Source organism: Myripristis murdjan, chromosome 12 (genome assembly GCF_902150065.1).
Source record: "Myripristis murdjan chromosome 12, fMyrMur1.1, whole genome shotgun sequence".
Taxonomy (NCBI): domain Eukaryota; kingdom Metazoa; phylum Chordata; class Actinopteri; order Holocentriformes; family Holocentridae; genus Myripristis; species Myripristis murdjan.
The window spans coordinates 16,210,913-16,228,587 of NC_043991.1; the positions used below are offsets into that span (position 1 = coordinate 16,210,913).

Sequence of the window (17,675 nt, forward strand, 5' to 3'; positions counted from 1 at the left end):
AAATAAATTACTGCTGCTACTTTTGGTAAATCTGTAAAATTTTCGGCCTGCAACAACATTGCTTCCACAGTGACAGTTCATAAATTTTCTTCAGTGGGGAACACCACAGTGAATGTTACAAGAGAGAAATGCCAATGTGCTAGCAATGTTTTTCTTTTTTTGTGAAATGAATGTGTTGTTGGACTCTACCTTGAACAAGCAGCAAAAAAATGAAGTTTCTTGTCACTAAACCACTAAGCTAAGCAGTGAGGTTGTGCTCTGTGTCATTATAAATGATGGGTGTCAATATTTTAATACAGACTAGGTTGAAAAATACTGGATCTACATTTTAACAAAGAGGCTGTGACAGGCGCAAAATTACGGTACTGGTATCAAATATGTCATTGCTCCAAAGTTAGGCTATTAAAGAAATTATTTTTAGAATATTTGTTCTATTTGCACGGCCATCCATCCGTTTTCAATATTTGTTGCTTATTACTTACATGTTCCTAATCAGGGTTGTAGGGGGACTAAAGGTAAGGGTAAGGGTAATGAAATACTAGTTAAATTAAATATGTTGCACACAGTAGTGGACAGCAGCAAAGTACATTTTTCAAATATCTGTACTTTACTTGAGTATTTGCTTTTTGAGAAACTTCTGACTTTTGGCTCCACTACATTTCCATGAAGGTTGTCTTCATTTTTAAGCATTCCTTTCAAATCAGCTTTTTGTTTTCTAAAAAGCAATTGGCCTCACACTGTGTTCCTAACAGGACAAAAAATAGCAGCATCCATTCGATTTTGTGACTTGGCGGTGATTAGTACATTTGTGTAGCAGAGTGGGTCTACAAGCAAGTCGGTGCATTCATTATTATTCAGTGGTGGAGTTAGCAGGTTCTGTGCATTGTGAAAAACAATGCAGTAAATGTGTTAATATTGAAAAAATTATTTTTGAATGCTCAAGTGTTTTTAAGAGAAAGTCCTCCAGTCCTTTTTCTCAAATAAAACTTTGACTTAACAGCTTTCACTTGTAGTGCAGTACTACTTGGCCAGGGGTATCTGTACTTTGACTCAAGGTTGTGTACTTTGTCCACCACTGGTTACACAAAATATCCTGGATGCTGCTGATCTCATTTTCTTGAAACTTAAGGGCATGGTGTGTCTCTCACTGATCCACGGTGGCATTTTGATAATTGCACTTTTTGACCACAGAGGCCACTCGAATGCTTGTTTACATGTTGGATTTTGCCCAATGGTACATTATTTGTTTGCTTATCATAATATGTCTGACACTTACACATAACTATTTTTCTCACATCTTGGGGAAATGATGCATGTCCCTGCTGCATTACAGTAAAAATTAGACCTAAGGTGGAAAAGGTTACTGCCCTAAACCAGGTGACACATTTGACTCAGAGTCCCAAACAGGACCTGGCAATGATTTCTCCATTTTAGATTCACTTCTAGATTTAAAACCAGCAATGGGGTTAAGAACAGCCAAGCAAACAAAGCTGAAAAGATTGAATCGCTCCTTTTGCGTCATATATATGCCACTTTAACAAATTGAATCTGTGTAACTGGATAATTGGATTGATTCCTGGCAGAACACAGAAATGTAAAGAACCATCATCTGTTGGGAAAAGACATCATGAACACAATTTAATAAGAAAAAAAATTAACATGTAATAGGCAGAATCAAAATGAACTTACAGTTTGTGCTGGCATTGTAATTTCACAATAGAAAAGACAAAAGGCATGAGTAGGACACTTGTAGTGTACAACAGTGACTTTCATACATAAAAAAAAAATGCACATTTAAGCATTCTCTCTCCATTTTTGGCCATCTGAAAATCCTCGTGAAACTATAATCTACTGGCCGGATGCTTCATAAGGAGTCCATGCCTGGATTTTTAGGAAGTTGCTAAATAGGTAAAGCCAGAAGTACCATTGTCTTTATAATGTTTCTAATTGGGATTTTCAAAACTATTCACACCTAGGCCTAAGTCTGAGTTAAAGAACCTACAATGTTGACATGCAAAGGGCGCTGAGGCAGAAAATCTCTGATGATGAATTCTGAGGGCTGTCTAACCAGGAAAAGTTAACCGATCTTTCAATACAACACTAAACGTTAGCATTTCTTAATGATTTTGATCACCTGTGTGATACTGATTGTAGATACACTTTACATTTTACAGTAACAGGAATCAAAAAACAATGGGAACAGCTTTTAAGCGGCTGGCAAAAATCCAGTCAAAAGTTCTCTTTTAAATAAAAAAAACAAACAAAAAACAACAGACTACAACAACTTCTAAAATTAAAATGATTAACACAACGATGGAAAAACAAAAAAATTTGGCCATGTATGCTGCTACCTATTGATACACTTCATTGCACGTTTTCCATAATGCAGTTTTCTGGTTATTTTTTTGCACTGTATAGCATTTATGTTGTTCATTATCAATAATTTCTCATTTCTACGATGTAATAAATGAAATGGAATCAGTAAAATGTGACTTGCCAGCTAATTTGACTAGGATAGAAAGGGTTTTGAGACATTCTGAACTTTTTTTTTTCATAGCTGTTAAAGTGCAAAAAGAAATGAAAAAAAAAATCCAAATAATCCTGGGCAGATTAAAAAAAAAAAAAAGTCATAGGTCATTTTCTGTACTGGTGATGGAAAGGCTCCATTTACATTTTGAAGTTATGGTTCATTTTTGACAGAGTCTGGAATATTCCTACAGTGCTGACGTATTAAAACACACCAAAAAGAATGCAGGACAATGTTAGTTCAGTGTGAGCTAGCCAAAACCACATTTTTGAGGATGAGCTAAGACAAGAGTGGCTGTGAAAGTCTCTTCAGAGGCATGTTGCAACAGGAACAGGACCAAAGACCAGAAAAAAAAAAAAAAAAAAAAAAAAAAAAAAACACATACACATACACACATTTAGTATGAATAACAAATACCTGACTTTCCTGGATATATGGTTGGGTATTGAAAATGAAACTCCTTTGGAACTATGAAACACAAAATGATTGGATGATTAGAGTCAAAAATTTCTTATAAGCATATAAGCACAAGCATACTTCTATTTCTGTTAATAATAAATCATTCTTCTCATATTTCATTAAGTTAATTTAATATTCAACAGCTTCCTACACAAACATAGACTATAGCCTGCATAAGAGATTTGTTTTTTTTTTTTTTGTAACAGTAATAGATTTATCCTTCTTAGGACTGCATCTTAGTGCCCCTTCAGTCTCTCTTTTCTCCAAAAATATCACAATATTGGGGAAAAGAAGACACCTCAGAGGTTATCAGTGCAATTCTTATGTAGGTTACAGCCTGACTGTACAATGCCCTGACCTTCATTACAGACCGTTGTGAAATCAAATTAAAAAAAAAGTCCACACCGGGACTACTGGATGGCACTGTCCCTTTCCCAGGCCCCTTCCATGGCAAGGTATGCTGGAAAGATTGCGCGAGAGACAAAAAAAAAAAAAAAAAAAAAAATCAAACATACATACAGAATGACAACAAATGAATGTCCATTTGTGTCGCTAACCGACCAATCCGCAACACTGAGGTCGAGGGTTTTCAGAGAGACACCAAAGTTGCTGGATGGTGAAATCAGGCCAAATGTGTGTGCCTGGTTCTAGTAAATTAACAGTGATTGAAAACCGAAGGTAGCTTCTTTTTCTTTCTTACACTCTTTTCTGATACTGATTTACAGCCAGCGAGCTATGCACTTCAAAATTACAACTGCATACGTATTTGCACTTCAGAGTGAGCATACTTGGTAAGTACTGTTATTCAAAGTATTTAATTCTTTATACCTTCATATATCTTGTATTAAGACAACTTTACCAGGCACCATTAAACATTCCCGATATGTTTTGCTGTTTAATTGAACCTAGCTGTAATTACAGCTTGGTTTTATGAGGGAAATCCAACTACCTCCATTGTCACAGAAAAGTTCAATCAATCACAACTATTTGGAAGAATGTTGTCTCGTGAGTCAAAAAAAGTACTGCATGACCCCATTACTCATTTCCAAAGTAATTTTTTTTAACTTGTTACTCCCTGAGAGCAGTAATTCATTACACTATTCATGCTACTTTTCTATGACAATTTCAAACTTGGCAAGCATATCCTCTGTAATGTGATGTTGTTTGAACAGGTGTCCCAGGACACTTGGCACTGTGCTGTCTGTAGTGGAAGGGCTTTATGTGCAAGCTTTGCGCTTGCACATAATTTACAATTGGCAACTATGTCCTTGTCATCCTTTGCCTAACGAAATCAAAGTGAAGGAAATACTCTGATTCAGAAAACCTTTGCCATTTTGCTTCCACCCACTTCAACTGAGAAGACAGCAAAAAAAACATCTGATAAAACTTATGTGGTATGGAGGTGGAATTTAGTTTTGCAGTAGTTCAATTTCAGTTTGAGTACTGAAGATTTATTTCACAGGCCATCTCTTCTGAATTTAGCACAAACTTTAGAGTTTTTGCCCTGTTTGCCTGTTGCAGCACAACACACAGAATACAGAGGACTTAAGTCTGACCGGTGAGAAGACAGGGGGAGCAATCCTTCAGCAGTTATCCACCAGTGGATGGTTTCAAGTGGCTACAGGTGTTAAAAGATATCTTTGTTTTAACCAACATCCTCACCCCTTTAACATAAATCATACAAATACACAATATCAACCGACTCTCACACAATTTCCTTTCCCACTGGAACATAAGGAATAATTAAGTCTTATTTCCAAGACCAGCAGTGATGAGTGACTGTTCTCCAAGTGAAGAGAACATTTCTCTACCAAGTTGCATATTCTACCCGCACAGAAACGTCACCCGACGTGACTTGGAGGTGCAGTGAGTTCTTGATACTGGGAATGCTTCCACACACATCGTGTGCAACATGCAACTAGGTAGCCTCGATACATCAGAGAGCATCCAGTAACAAGGGAAAGATGTCCAACCAGCTGTCGTTGCCATTTATACAAGGATCAATGACAAGTCTGAAGACAACGTATCTTCTTAAAATAGTTGTGTTTGATGAAACCCCACTGTTGTCAGTTGTGTTTGATGAATCAAGTGATACTGCTGGTCCATCCAGTCTTTGAATAAATATAGAAGTACTGTTGAGCTGCCGCTTGTCCTTTGCTCCTGGTAGCACACTGCATTTGATCTGGCCTGTGTAAGCCCAACTGAAGGGCCGCATCAGTGGAGCCCCGGCTCTCTGGGCAGGCCTCCGTTGAGCTCCAGAAGGCTATCGATTCCCAGATAGCCCAGCAAAATCTCACTGCGGCGGTGGGAAAGGTTCAGGATGTCTTCCGCCAAGCACTGGACAGTGGTGAAGCGGACCTTGTCATGGTCAAACATATCCTTAAGGTACTGCACGATTTGTTGCTGGAGAGGAAAGGAGAGAAAGAAAGGTTTCAGGGATTACTACCCAATGTCAGGGAGTAATTAGAGACATACAATTAAATTACAAAATAAATGTAATGTAATCTGTTACAGTTACTGAGACAAAAAATGTAATTAATTTACAGTTACCAATCAAAATGTTGGTGATTAAAAAGGGGTTACAACTGAATATATTGTTTTCAGGAAAAAAAACGTATATCTAGACTAAAACATTCATTCTGTTGCTTTACATCTTTTTGCCGTTCAGGAGTGCCTTGGTTTGGCAGATTTCCAGACAATGTGGGTCAGCAAAGCTGCTGGGACAAATTTGAGTGCAACACCATCAAGAGTAGGAGCGTGTGTAAGTCTAGACAGGCACCATGCATTTGGCAGTATGCGCTCAAATTTTCAGAGCTGGTTTTGATTGGTTCTCTTGTTTGAATTCAACAACATTTTCCTTCTGAATCACAGAAATTTAGACTGCAGTTAAAAAAAAAAAAAGTGATTTATGTGGAGGGGTAAGAGCACAGTGAGGTGCTGTCCAAAAGAGAGACAAGATAAAAGCTTTTAAGTCCCATCTGCTCTTACCTTGAAGATTGTGCACACTTCACTCAGGTGCTGCCTGGGTCCCAAAAACCCAAAAGCTAAAACTGGGCTCACATGCTCTGATATGGCATAAAAGTGGGAGATGAAACCATCAGGAACCTGTCATTGGTAGAATGGCAGTTAGAGAAAGATCTGTCACAATCCATCAGGAAAAAAATATACAAAGGTACATTTTGTGAAACAAGGAAGCAATAAGAGGGACATGGATCCTTATTTTCGTGGATGCACAAAGACTGTCACATGCAGCACTGTGACAAATTGGTATTTTAGTGCCCTGGAAACACACTTTGCCAGTTCATGTGGTATTTTCGTGCTTGAGCACTGGACCTGGGTGTGTTTAATGAGGGAGTGGAAGGTGAGATGTTGCTATTTTGGTAAGAAAAAAAAAAAAAAGTCATTGCGATAAGGCCCCAAGGACCATGTCTAATCACAGCACAACGTCACACTGACAGATTCTACCTTTCCCGCACCCTGGAAGGCTGCAAGAGCTCTGGATGGGTGGCCCTTAAGAGACCTATTAAGCATGTTGCAACTTGCCAGCAACATAGATTCAATAATGTGTGGCTGATGGCAAGAACTGTAATGGAGTGAACATTTGGCTCAAAATGTGTTTTATATGCTTGGACAAGTCAGGTGGCACATTATCATACAGAGCTCAGAAAGTCAGGATGTTCTGTGTGGCATGTTGTGTTTTGCACAGTGTATACATTGTACAGGAAGCCAACATGACTTTTCAGCGGAGACATTGCAAACAGTGAGGCAGAGAAAGGCTGAACTGAATGTGGCGATGGCATAACAGGCCAACCTGATCCGCAGCGTACAACATATCGCCTTAGTTACATTCGTTACTTTATTTGATTTATTCATTTAATCCTCTGACGTGATGAATTCTGTGAAGATGATAGCTTCCTCAAAACCACTAATATATTCCACTACAGCCAGCCTCTTCACACTTAGCGCATGTTGGCAAGGCTGCGTTCAGAACAAAAATAGCAAGTGAGTTTGGAAACGCCCTCTTTGACCGTGTGCTAGAATGCAGCACTTGGTGCTGGTTGATGACATTGCAGAATTAAAATAAGGCCCTTAGTCATCAAATTCAAACTCACCATAAGAAGACGCCTTTTGGCTTTTAGCACAGACCAGCAGGCAGTGGCCAGCGCCTAAGATAAATGTACAAGACACACAGTTAGGTCAGATACCAGGTAACTATTTTTAACAATAACAAACATGTTTAGTGGCAGCATGATCAAGGAGTTTGTGTGTGTGCATGTCATTAACCGTTTCTTTAAAGCTGTCTGACAGCCAGCGGTTCCTCAACACAGCCACCACGGATGAGGGAGGGCTCTCCAGGTCTTCAAACGCGTCCATCAGGATGAAGTCCAACACAATGTCAAAGAAGTTCATACATACCACCTGCATAAAGCAAGACGCGAGAAGCCCAACAATACATTTTATTAAATATGATAGCGACAGTGTTTACACATGAAAACAATGCTTTTTTAATTACTGTAAATACTTGTGGGCCAAGGGTGCCATTCATCTTTAGAGAATATTCAAAAATAATTTTTTACATGATAATTCAGCGTCACAGGAATAATATTATGATACACTGCCTCTAGCCCTTACACTCATTACTGTTGGTTGCTTTGGTTGGTTGCTTGTAATTCAAGTGATCTCAGCTGATTCTCTTGCAGTCAAAACTGATTTGAATAAGAGCCTCACGTTTTCTAAGAAATAAGTGCAACCAGGACTTTTGCAAGTTGGCAATTTACAAACAAATAGTGATCTGTATTAACATATATTAATATGCCTATGTAAAACGTGAAACTGAATGTATTTGTCTGTTTGGATGACGGCTGCTCACAGGATAGCTCAAATCTTTGTAAGCCTGCATATGCTCTGACTATGGACCATCATCAGCTTCCACTATGCGAATGATACCTGGCTATTATCTCAGCCTTACTGATATTCTTGTTATCACAGACACAACTTTCTCTGGTCAAACAAAGATCTAATTGAAATTTGGGTAGCTGGACCTGAGGTGCCACAAGAGAACATGATAACACACTTAAGTTATTGTTGTAGAATATTAAATCTTTAACTAAAACTCTTATGTTTAACAATGTTCAAGCTGTTTGAGTCTATCAGGATTGTACTAAAACTTAATTTAATGACCTGAAACTCTTGCCAAGGTGAGAGCTTTTGTAACATGATTAACAAAGAGAAAGTAATGCCCACTTTTACCACTGCGGTGCACTTCTCTGTGGCCTTCTCAAAAAGGAAAGAGAGCAGCTAAAAAAACTGTAGAACACTGCTGCACAGGCGTATTAGCGAGTTGTTAATCTTTTGTTTCTTATTCCGCTTTTTCAGGGACCCTAAAACTGAGGTTGATACTGTACAATGGCTAAATGTGTGTGCACAGACTAACCCAGATACTCGTCACACACAAGATAAGGTCTTATTTTATTTAAGCTATTTACATGAACTTGGAATAACCTACAACTGAGTATCCCTGTTTCCATGAATAAACCACTTATCAGAATGTCCATAACCACAGATAAGTCCTGCCAAAAAAATAAAAGAAAAAGAAAAAGAAACAGGGAGTTAAAAACATAATGTCAAAGAAACGGCATGTCTCACCCCTCGGCCCTCCAGCTCCATCTTGGTGACAGGCCATGTCTCCTCTCTCTGTGTGTAAAGCAGCATGTCCTCATAGCTCTCTAGGAAGGCTTTAGGACTCTTCAGGAAAAAAATGACAGACAACAACTTAACTACAATGGTGCCAATCTATCAACAAACACCACCAAAATGAACAAGCTAATAATTGAGGATCCAGGTAAGACATGCCTTACCTTGTTTGCTTTAACCATCAACCCTGCAATCATTTGCTTCCCGGTCTCCATGAAAAACGTGCGGTGAGTTTCATCCAACAACAAAGTCTGGGCAGAAACAAAAACAATGTGGACATATGTTCAATGCACCTGTTAAATAATACCACAAACTCAAACGACAACAATCCTGAGACGCTCCTCACCCAGTTACATTTACTACATGTGCAGGGACTCAACCCTGCTTTAATTAATGAATAAAACAACAAGAAATTAATAAAAAAAAAAATTGTAAAATTAAAATAAAAATACATTCGTTTTATAATAATCATAACTATCACTTGTTATATCAAACACAATATGAATGTACTTTCTATATGATTTTGTTAATTACAATTTGATTAAAATGTATTAAATTACATTTAATAAGAATATTGTACAGCAACATAAAAACTGTCACTAAAAATAAAAGAATAAAAAAAAAAAACTGCACTTTATAACTATTTGTAAATGCATTAGGGATGAGGGAAACATCAATTCAGTGACAATCACCAGACAAAGTCAGTGAGACACAAATCTTTCCGTCTCCATCAAAATCTAAGCCTACCACTCCTCGGCTGAGCTGGCCGTCTATAATTCACTAGTTTGAAATTTATCAGCCAACATGAATCTGGGCAAAGGGGGCATCTTAAATGACTGTTACTCAAGGCAGCCTTCCTGTTACAAGTAACTTCAGCCAACAGAGTAGCAGAGCTCTGCTGGTGCAGGAAATAACTACATTATTAACTGTGTGAACTGGTCTCATGTTCCAGCTGTGTTTCCACCTAAAGTATGGAGTGTCACTGAGCTTCTGTCTTTCCTCCACTCTTTTAGAGCTGGCCCATGTGTGTGGCTGAGCCTGCAAAAAAACAATGTGCTTCACAACGTCCCAGTCAGCATCCAAAAAAACACCATTTACCCTCCATGTGTGGGTAAATAACATGTTTTTGCTGTGAAATAAAGTAAATCACTTGTAATTACAGCGCAGGGCCACATTTACGTCGCTTTGTTTTTTGTGTACTGGTGCAGACTAATGTGACCCTCATGGTCCACCAAACCTACCATGACGTCAATCAAACCAAAGCTGTTTACTACTATTTGGTGCTTTCCGCGCCATGTCTGCCTTTGTTTTTGCCATAATAAACATCCGCATGACATGCTATTGGAGATATGACGACACATCTCAGGTGTTAAGTCACCAAAAAGAAAACATGAAGACAAAAGAGAAAAGTCACAGGGGTCAGTGTTCTTCCAAGAGCCCTGAGATCCTAGCTAAAATATGAAGCTGAAGAGTATGATGCAGCTGTTTAATATTTTCGACTGGTAAGAGTTCATTTTGGACCCTGGTCCCCAGTACATACAATATGAAACATATGAAACTGCATAAAGACAGCCTCTGCCAAATAGAAAACAGCAAATGACCACCAAAGGATTATTTTTTTTTTGAGTGAGACAAAAAAGGCACTCAGGCACAGGTCTGAGAGCAAATTCTACAGTATGTTCAACAGAGTTATATTATTTACATCATAAAACTCACAACCAGGTCCCACTTGGGGTGAAGTAATGTAGCTGTGTAGAGAGATAGACTCTTTATTTGAATGAATAATGAATATCCAAACTCACCATGCCAACAGTAAGATTACAGTAACCCATGGTTAGAATAATAAAAACGTTTAAAGTTACAAGTTACATTTTTAATTCACTTCAAGTTGTGCCATAGGTTTAAGTTTTATTTTAACTTAAGCGAGCAACTTTAGGTTGTTCAAAAACAAATCAATATGTTTTGAATTTGAAAATTATTAACTGCAGTCACATTTTTACATTCTGGTTGATTTGACACTGGTCAGAGTGCTGAGTGGTTCAGTCCTTTCAGCCTAGTTTCAGTCTCAGTCAAGCTCAAAACTGCACCAGACCACATCGCCTTTCAAGGTATGAAATGCATGTCATATCTTTTCCTGGATGTACAAAAGTAACCCAACCATGGTAAATGTGACAAATAGATAATCCACCAAGCAGCTCTTTATTTCACTGCAACCTTGTGGTATATTTCATTGGAGGACTTTTGGGTATGAGGGGAAAAAAGACAAGCAGTCGGGAAAACATTGTCATTGTGAGGGATCCTCAAGAAAGGGATTTAGTTTGAGCCGATATTTAAAAAAAAACAAACAAAAAAAAGCTTCTTTGGCATGTTTACAACAAAAAAGATCACAACTTATTAGAGCCCCGATTATCTAAGGAGCAATTACCAGGTTCGTGGAAATGGCAAGCATTATTTATGTACTATAGGAAATTCATATAAAGCCTAACAGACCTGGAATGCTTGTCTCACACAGTGAAGCTTGGCAAGGAAGTCTTGGTCACCGTAACATTCAAGTAGCTCAGTCCTGGTAAAGAGAGAGGGGGATGGAATTAAATGAAACTTGATTCTTTTATTAATGACAATGTATTAAAATGTTAAGTACACCACTGAAATTACAATTCTTAGCTACCTTAGAGTTCTGTAGACCACTTGGCCTTCCCGAACCTGATTCACGGCCTCTTCGTATAGAGCTGCTGGTCTCAGTGGCTGGTAGACTTCTCCTAGAGACATGCCGTCAAACAACTGCACAGAAGACACACATTCCTCAGAGCACGTATCCACGCATGGTATTCATGAGTAAAAAAAAACACAAGGCAGTTGTAACACAAAGGTTTATTAGTATGTGTTACAAATGAGTAGATTTAGGAAGTACTGGAAGATCAGTGGTTGTTGTAAGTCTGTTAGCCTGTCAGACAGAGAGCAGAATAAAAGGAACGAACCTCTGCGGCTGAGAAGAAGGAATCGTCAGAGGAAATAGTAGTCGCATCGTCATCTTGCAGTCTGTGGGAGCTCTCCAAGTGAGGCAAAATAAGGGTTCCTTCACTCTCTGCAAAAGGAACATCACAAAAGGTCTGACCCACAGTGCAGTAATTAAAACGTGGATGATTCTTGCAAAGCACTAATGACGACGAACAGAGATCCAAAAGATGTGTCGGCGCTGTCATCACATAAATTGCTCTCTTCCAAGTGCCTTTTTGACAATGCTGTCGTAAAAATTAGCAACATTTCATGAATAAAAGAATAATTTACTTGTACACCACAGCTAAAATAACTCCTGACGACAAATATTAGAGTTATATATAACAGGGGTGACTGTCCCTACAAAACAAAGCACAGAGCCCAGGACCTTAATTTGTGTTTTTCTCAGTTGAGCACATGCAACCCAGTAAGACTCGTGCCCCATACTGAGGCTCTGTTCATTAACGTACTATTAAACACACCATGTGGCCATCTTAATTGTACCAGTCCAATGACCGTTTAAGAAAGGTCTGAATGTAACCTGGACCTGTTCAGGTTGGCACCATGCCTGGTAGGTATGAATTACACCATGGTCTCATGGTACTGAATTGTCCCACTGATTACTTCAACTGTCGGCACACCAAACTTTAACAGTAGCCTGGCCCAGGAGGACAGCCATACCCACTGGATTTCTCAGACTTAACTGAGCTATTGGTACCATATCTCAAATGACACTGCGCCGCTTCCTTTAACAATCATCAGGTATCAGTCTTCCTATCCTGCACTAATGTTACAATCCTTCTCGACCCAAGCAGACCAGAAAAGACCAGCAAATTCACGGTTATTTCAGACACAACCAACCATAACAACCTGGTTTGATTTGAATCCTGGATGGTTACACTTCTGTCTGGTTACTTCTAAGCTCACCGACTGTGATAGTTTGGTTTTGGTTCTGGGAATGCCTGCTCTCTTACCAAAGTCTGCCAGGAGACTATCTGCTGGGATGGTGCTACCAAAATCCTCCTGTAGGTGGTACGCCCGGTGAAGCAGTGTCTCCAACTTCTCAGCAAACATTTTGTTACGGGTTTCAACCTACCAAAGGGAAAAAAACATCACAGGGCCCACAATCAATGCAACTTTCTTTGGGGAAAAAAGCTTTAGAGTGAAAGTTCACCCCAAAACAATACTTGGCCAAAAAACTGGTATTACATATAGAGTGTAGGAGATGGGCAGTAATGGGGGCGTCGTGAAACCAATTCAGTAAGTGTGGTGCTGTGCAATTCTACCATGTTCTTGAAAAAGCTAAACCAAACGATGTTTCAGTGTAAATACGCCGGTTATTTGTTTCGACCTGAATATACAGAAGAAATCAGGGTAAAGCGGAGATGATGATGCAGAGAAGAACCGAGCAGCTGTTTCATCCAGACAGAAACTGGAGGAGCCTAACATTGTGTCAAAAGTGCTCAGCCATGCCTACAAAAATTCGCTCTGTATTCTGTTGCCATGAATGAGATCGTGGACGGTTCTGGTTGACAGACTTGAGACGGCAGAGGAAAACATGCTGCATCTGACAGAGCACAGTTATTTTGATGTCCAACAGAGCAACACTGGAGATGTTAATTCCCTGCAGGATAAATTGAGAGAGAGGATACTGACATGGACAGAAAAGGAAACAAGTTTTCTTAGGCTAATTGTAATATATAATATCTGGGTATTTCAAACCGCATCTGTCAACAGGGTACTCAGTTTCTTTATGAATTTCACTGTAAAAATAAAAATAAAAATGTACTTAATAGTTACAAAGGTTGGAATTATGCTTTATCTCTAGCATTTGTTCATTTTTTGGAGAGGGTATGTTTTTTGCATGAGTGTTATGGGCAGCTTTTCCAGAAACCTTGTCTGCAGTGCTGCAGTAGAGTCTGCGCTGCCTGCAGAGGGCAGCAAACACACCAAACAAAAAGGAACGACGCTGAAATGAATGGTGACTGGGTGTTTGCTTTAGGAAATATGTGGCCTGATTAGTCAGATCTACATGCACTAGTAAAGTCCCACACTAAATCCTCACATGCACTGAATGTTTTAGTCTTCTGGTTTTTGTGTTCCTTTTTCAACTGAAACAAACCAAGGGATGTCAAACAAACGTGCACTGGACACAAACCTACAGTGTCCCAAGTACATGTGATGTCTAGTGCCCCATAAATTACAATATTGCACTTGGGCTGGAAACTAATCCAACCGTGCTATCAAAAGGCATTCCTGCATTGCTGAGGAGTGCGTCAGGCGTACCGTAGGAATGTCTGCACATGCTGCCCCCTGAAGAGCAAGGCTGTTATTGGAGGAAGTTGAGTGGACGCGGTGGCGAATGTTCAGGGCTTGTTCCCATTTCTGCAGAGCCTCCTCAAACAGCTCCATCCCTTGCAGAAAAAGGCAAGGAAAAACAGTAATGATGGAAGAGAAGTAGGAGTAGATGGAGTACATACACCTCAGTTTCATAAGATATCAAATTAATCAAACATTACATTGTCTTTTACTACTGTCAAATGATTCAGACAAATCTGACAATAATATTACATCATACCAGTGTTTCTTTGGTGTTCATTTCCTTGAAAATACAGGTTTCAGTGAATTTTCTCAAAACTGATTTTGGTCAAAAAAGGATACACCACCTCAAAATGAATAAAAAGGGGAAACTTATTTTCATCCCACCTTGAAAGGATGCAAACATTCTTATTTTGGCAAGAGGAGAGGAGTTTTACAAATTTGCTTCCTCCACACGGATTTATCCAGTCAAACTAGTAACGCTAACATAAAAACATACTAGTAACAAACTTGCATCTCTGACTATGACGCTGCCACTGCAATCCATACTGTATCACCACTAATACAGAATCCAGAAGAGTTTTGTATGTCCACAGCGGACATACAAAACTCTTCCTCGGTATTTTAATTTATGACATTTGTATAAAACTATGATTTTTGAGAAACAGCTACCCATTATATAGAGATTCTCTGCATTTGCATCCTCCACTGCACCGGGCTCCTCCACTACAGGCTCTGCCTCCCAGGGAGTGGATGGATTGGCTGACTGGTTTGGAGAGAGCGGGACCCGTATCTGTAACATATACATGCGCAACTCAATTGCACATATTAATATGCTCCTAAAACTTAAAATAAAGGAATAAGAGGAAAAATGACAAATTGGCACAAATAAGTAACTGTAGAACTAACAGATGCCAGGCTGTGCGAGGAACTTGAGTGTTTACTGGGGGCCAGGGAAGAGATGCCACTCATTGTGTCATTGCTCCGCGTGCTCGGACTCATCATCTGTCTTCCAGGAAACTGACCTGGTCCAGAAAGAGAGCATCCTCTTTTCTACACATTTCTCAGTGTTTCAATAACTGAAACGCATACTGCAATTCCAACGTTTTGTTAAACATTAAGAGGTGCTCACCTCTCTTTAACGATGACGGTTTACCTGCCCTCATCAGCGCCTCAGGTATTCCCACTGTCTTCTGGCCTTCCTTGCCTTGTACTGCCTGTTGCCTCTTCCTCCCTCTCCTTTTCAGCTGATGGGCAGTGAGAGCTAGGGCTACACTGCCCAGTGCTGTGGCAAACAGCACCTTCTTCAGGCTTGGAGTGAGCTTTAGCTGAGAAAATATGGACTGGAAGAAGGAGAGGCATGAACGTATGACTGAACATAACAAGCCATGCCTCTGAAAAACAAAGAGCCCTCTCAGATATTTTCTTTAACATTTATTTACTTTTTTCAGGAGTGTAACTCATTGCATTTTTAAACTGTGGACACAATAGTGAATGAAGCATGTGCTCAGAAATGAAACTAGCATGTGCATTATTAAATTTGCTTACCTGCCCAAATGTGGAATAAAGGAACACCGGTATCTCAGCTACAGTCATGGCCAAAGCCTGGGCAATGGACATCCCCTCCGCTCGTTTGACTGACATCTCAGATAGGAAAATGCCCGCAGGCTGCAGCACTCCGAGGCCCCTTCACATTCACTTTCAAGAGGACTTCCTCTCCGCTCTGGGACCAGCCAGCACAGGGCCTGATGCTCAACCGTCTACTGTCATCCACTTCTGAACTGGTAATCCACACTGGTCCAGCGTCCGCCGGCAATTTTATCCCAGAGTACACAACTGCCTTTTGGAACTTATCTGGGAGTGGAGCAAACGAGCTGTGCGGGGCTTCCTTCCTTTAGTTCTTCATCACAGTTCCCAGACCCTGAGAGGAAAGGGACACTGCATCAATAAAGCATCATTTCACTCTGGGGTGAATGATATTTGATCTGCTTGTTATACTTTGTAATAGCCTGGGACAATATGCTTATCTCCCAATTCAAGACAATCTTGACACTTGGGTGCCGATTCAATGTGTATTGTGTTTCTACAAGTATTGTGATTCGCTATCACAATTTATTGTGATTTCTGTTTACTGAATTATCCTCTAGTTTGTGGATGTGAGGTTTCATATGCCTCTGATTATGCTAAAGGTCACAGTGGATCATTTTATATGGTGATGTTAAATTTCAAAAAATGGTCTCACTACAATAAAACAGCTACCATGGGAGCTCATATTGTCACATGTGAATAAAATTGGGCTTACTGAACTTAGAAAAGTCTCAGCTTTGCAATCAAACCCAATTCATGTAACTCCAAGACAGTTTAGGTCCCAGTTTGAAAAAATACATCATTTTAGAATAGACCAAAAGACACAAAAAGCCCAAAAGAATAGACACATTTCCACTGCATGCAAAAAATGCATGGTTTGAGCCTTAAACTGCACAGGATCAGCATGAGGTGGGCATGTCTGCAAAAGGGAGACCCGTGGGTACCCATAGTACACATTTTCATTCAAATATCTAGAGATCGGAGGTCAAGGGAATCCTTTGAAAATCAGTTTTACCCTCGCCAAAATTTAGCCTAACCTTGGAGCAATATTTTGCACCCTGAACGATAACCTCAGGTCGTCTAGTTTCAATGATACCAATATATTTACGATTAAAAACAAACAAACAAACAAAACATAAAAAAGGGGAATCGTAACACCTGAGTGAATCGATTGCTTTCCCCACCCCAGCTTTCTACCTGCAATGATGGTCTTGGCTCCAGTACAATGAACGGGTAACAGTTCATGGTGTATGTTGGGAAATCAGCCTCACATGAACTGTCAAGCCCAGTGACTTGACTGTCTGCCAGCCCCTCACCTAAGCACTCAGTCTGGTCTACAGCTAGAGAGAGAGCTTTTGAAATTTCCTCCGGGATAAAATGAGGTGTCGATCTGTCTATCTCTCCATACATCCATACATCCATCCATCCTGTGCCATAGCGACATTAAACACAGAAGGTTCAGGGCTTGGTAGCTATCTTGGAGCAATTTAGATTCCTTAACCTTATTAACTGACAACCTAATTTTTTAAATATCATTCAAACAGCAGAATTATTGTCGAGGGTGAATCCAGCAGCTGTTAGTTGATGTGATTTGTTAGTAACTGACGGTTAACACCACGTTAGCTAGCCAGTTAACGTTAGCTTGTCTGTCGTCACAGCAGAGGCCAGGAGTCAACCCCGCGGCTACTTTCTCACGGCTCTGGTAAACATAAGGAATCTCAAAGATGTGTGTGATGGTTTCTTTAGAGTCTGTCATGTTGTCCGGGTTAAAGCAGCGGCATGCAGAGGGTCTTCTCAGGCTGCCCAGGTAGCTAGCACGCCAGCTAGCCCTGCCTGATCTGTCAACATCACATCACAGCCCGGGCTCAAGCTTCCCGGATAGATAACACTGGATGGTTGTGAATTGATATTCTATCCTATGGAGGCGTTTGCGGCTCAGTAAAGAGATAATCGATGGTTGAGTGAATATTCTAATTTCCTACATACCTTGGGTATCCAAAAAGTGTCGGAGAAGGGCATTCCTCTATCACATTGAAAGCCGCATTTCATACTTTGTTAAGGGGCGGGACTTTGGGAGGGAAAATGACGGGCC

The 17,675-nt window shown here is 39.9% G+C and overlaps 1 protein-coding gene across 1 annotated transcript; it reads right to left on the minus strand.

Moving 5' to 3' along the window:
- Positions 1-1,610: 1,610 nt before the first annotated feature.
- On the minus strand, positions 1,611-17,628 carry miga2 (mitoguardin 2). Its single transcript, XM_030065141.1, has 16 exons — positions 17,570-17,628; positions 15,545-15,917; positions 15,129-15,339; positions 14,906-15,021; positions 14,669-14,789; positions 13,964-14,091; positions 12,652-12,769; positions 11,659-11,765; positions 11,349-11,461; positions 11,171-11,243; positions 8,845-8,931; positions 8,633-8,731; positions 7,271-7,405; positions 7,099-7,152; positions 5,975-6,091; positions 1,611-5,389 (listed from the first exon to the last, which is right to left on the minus strand). Exons 2-16 carry the CDS (start codon positions 15,638-15,640, stop codon positions 5,201-5,203), a joined length of 1,764 nt encoding a protein of 587 aa, XP_029921001.1. The 5' UTR covers positions 15,641-15,917; positions 17,570-17,628; the 3' UTR covers positions 1,611-5,200.
- Positions 17,629-17,675: the final 47 nt, after the last annotated feature.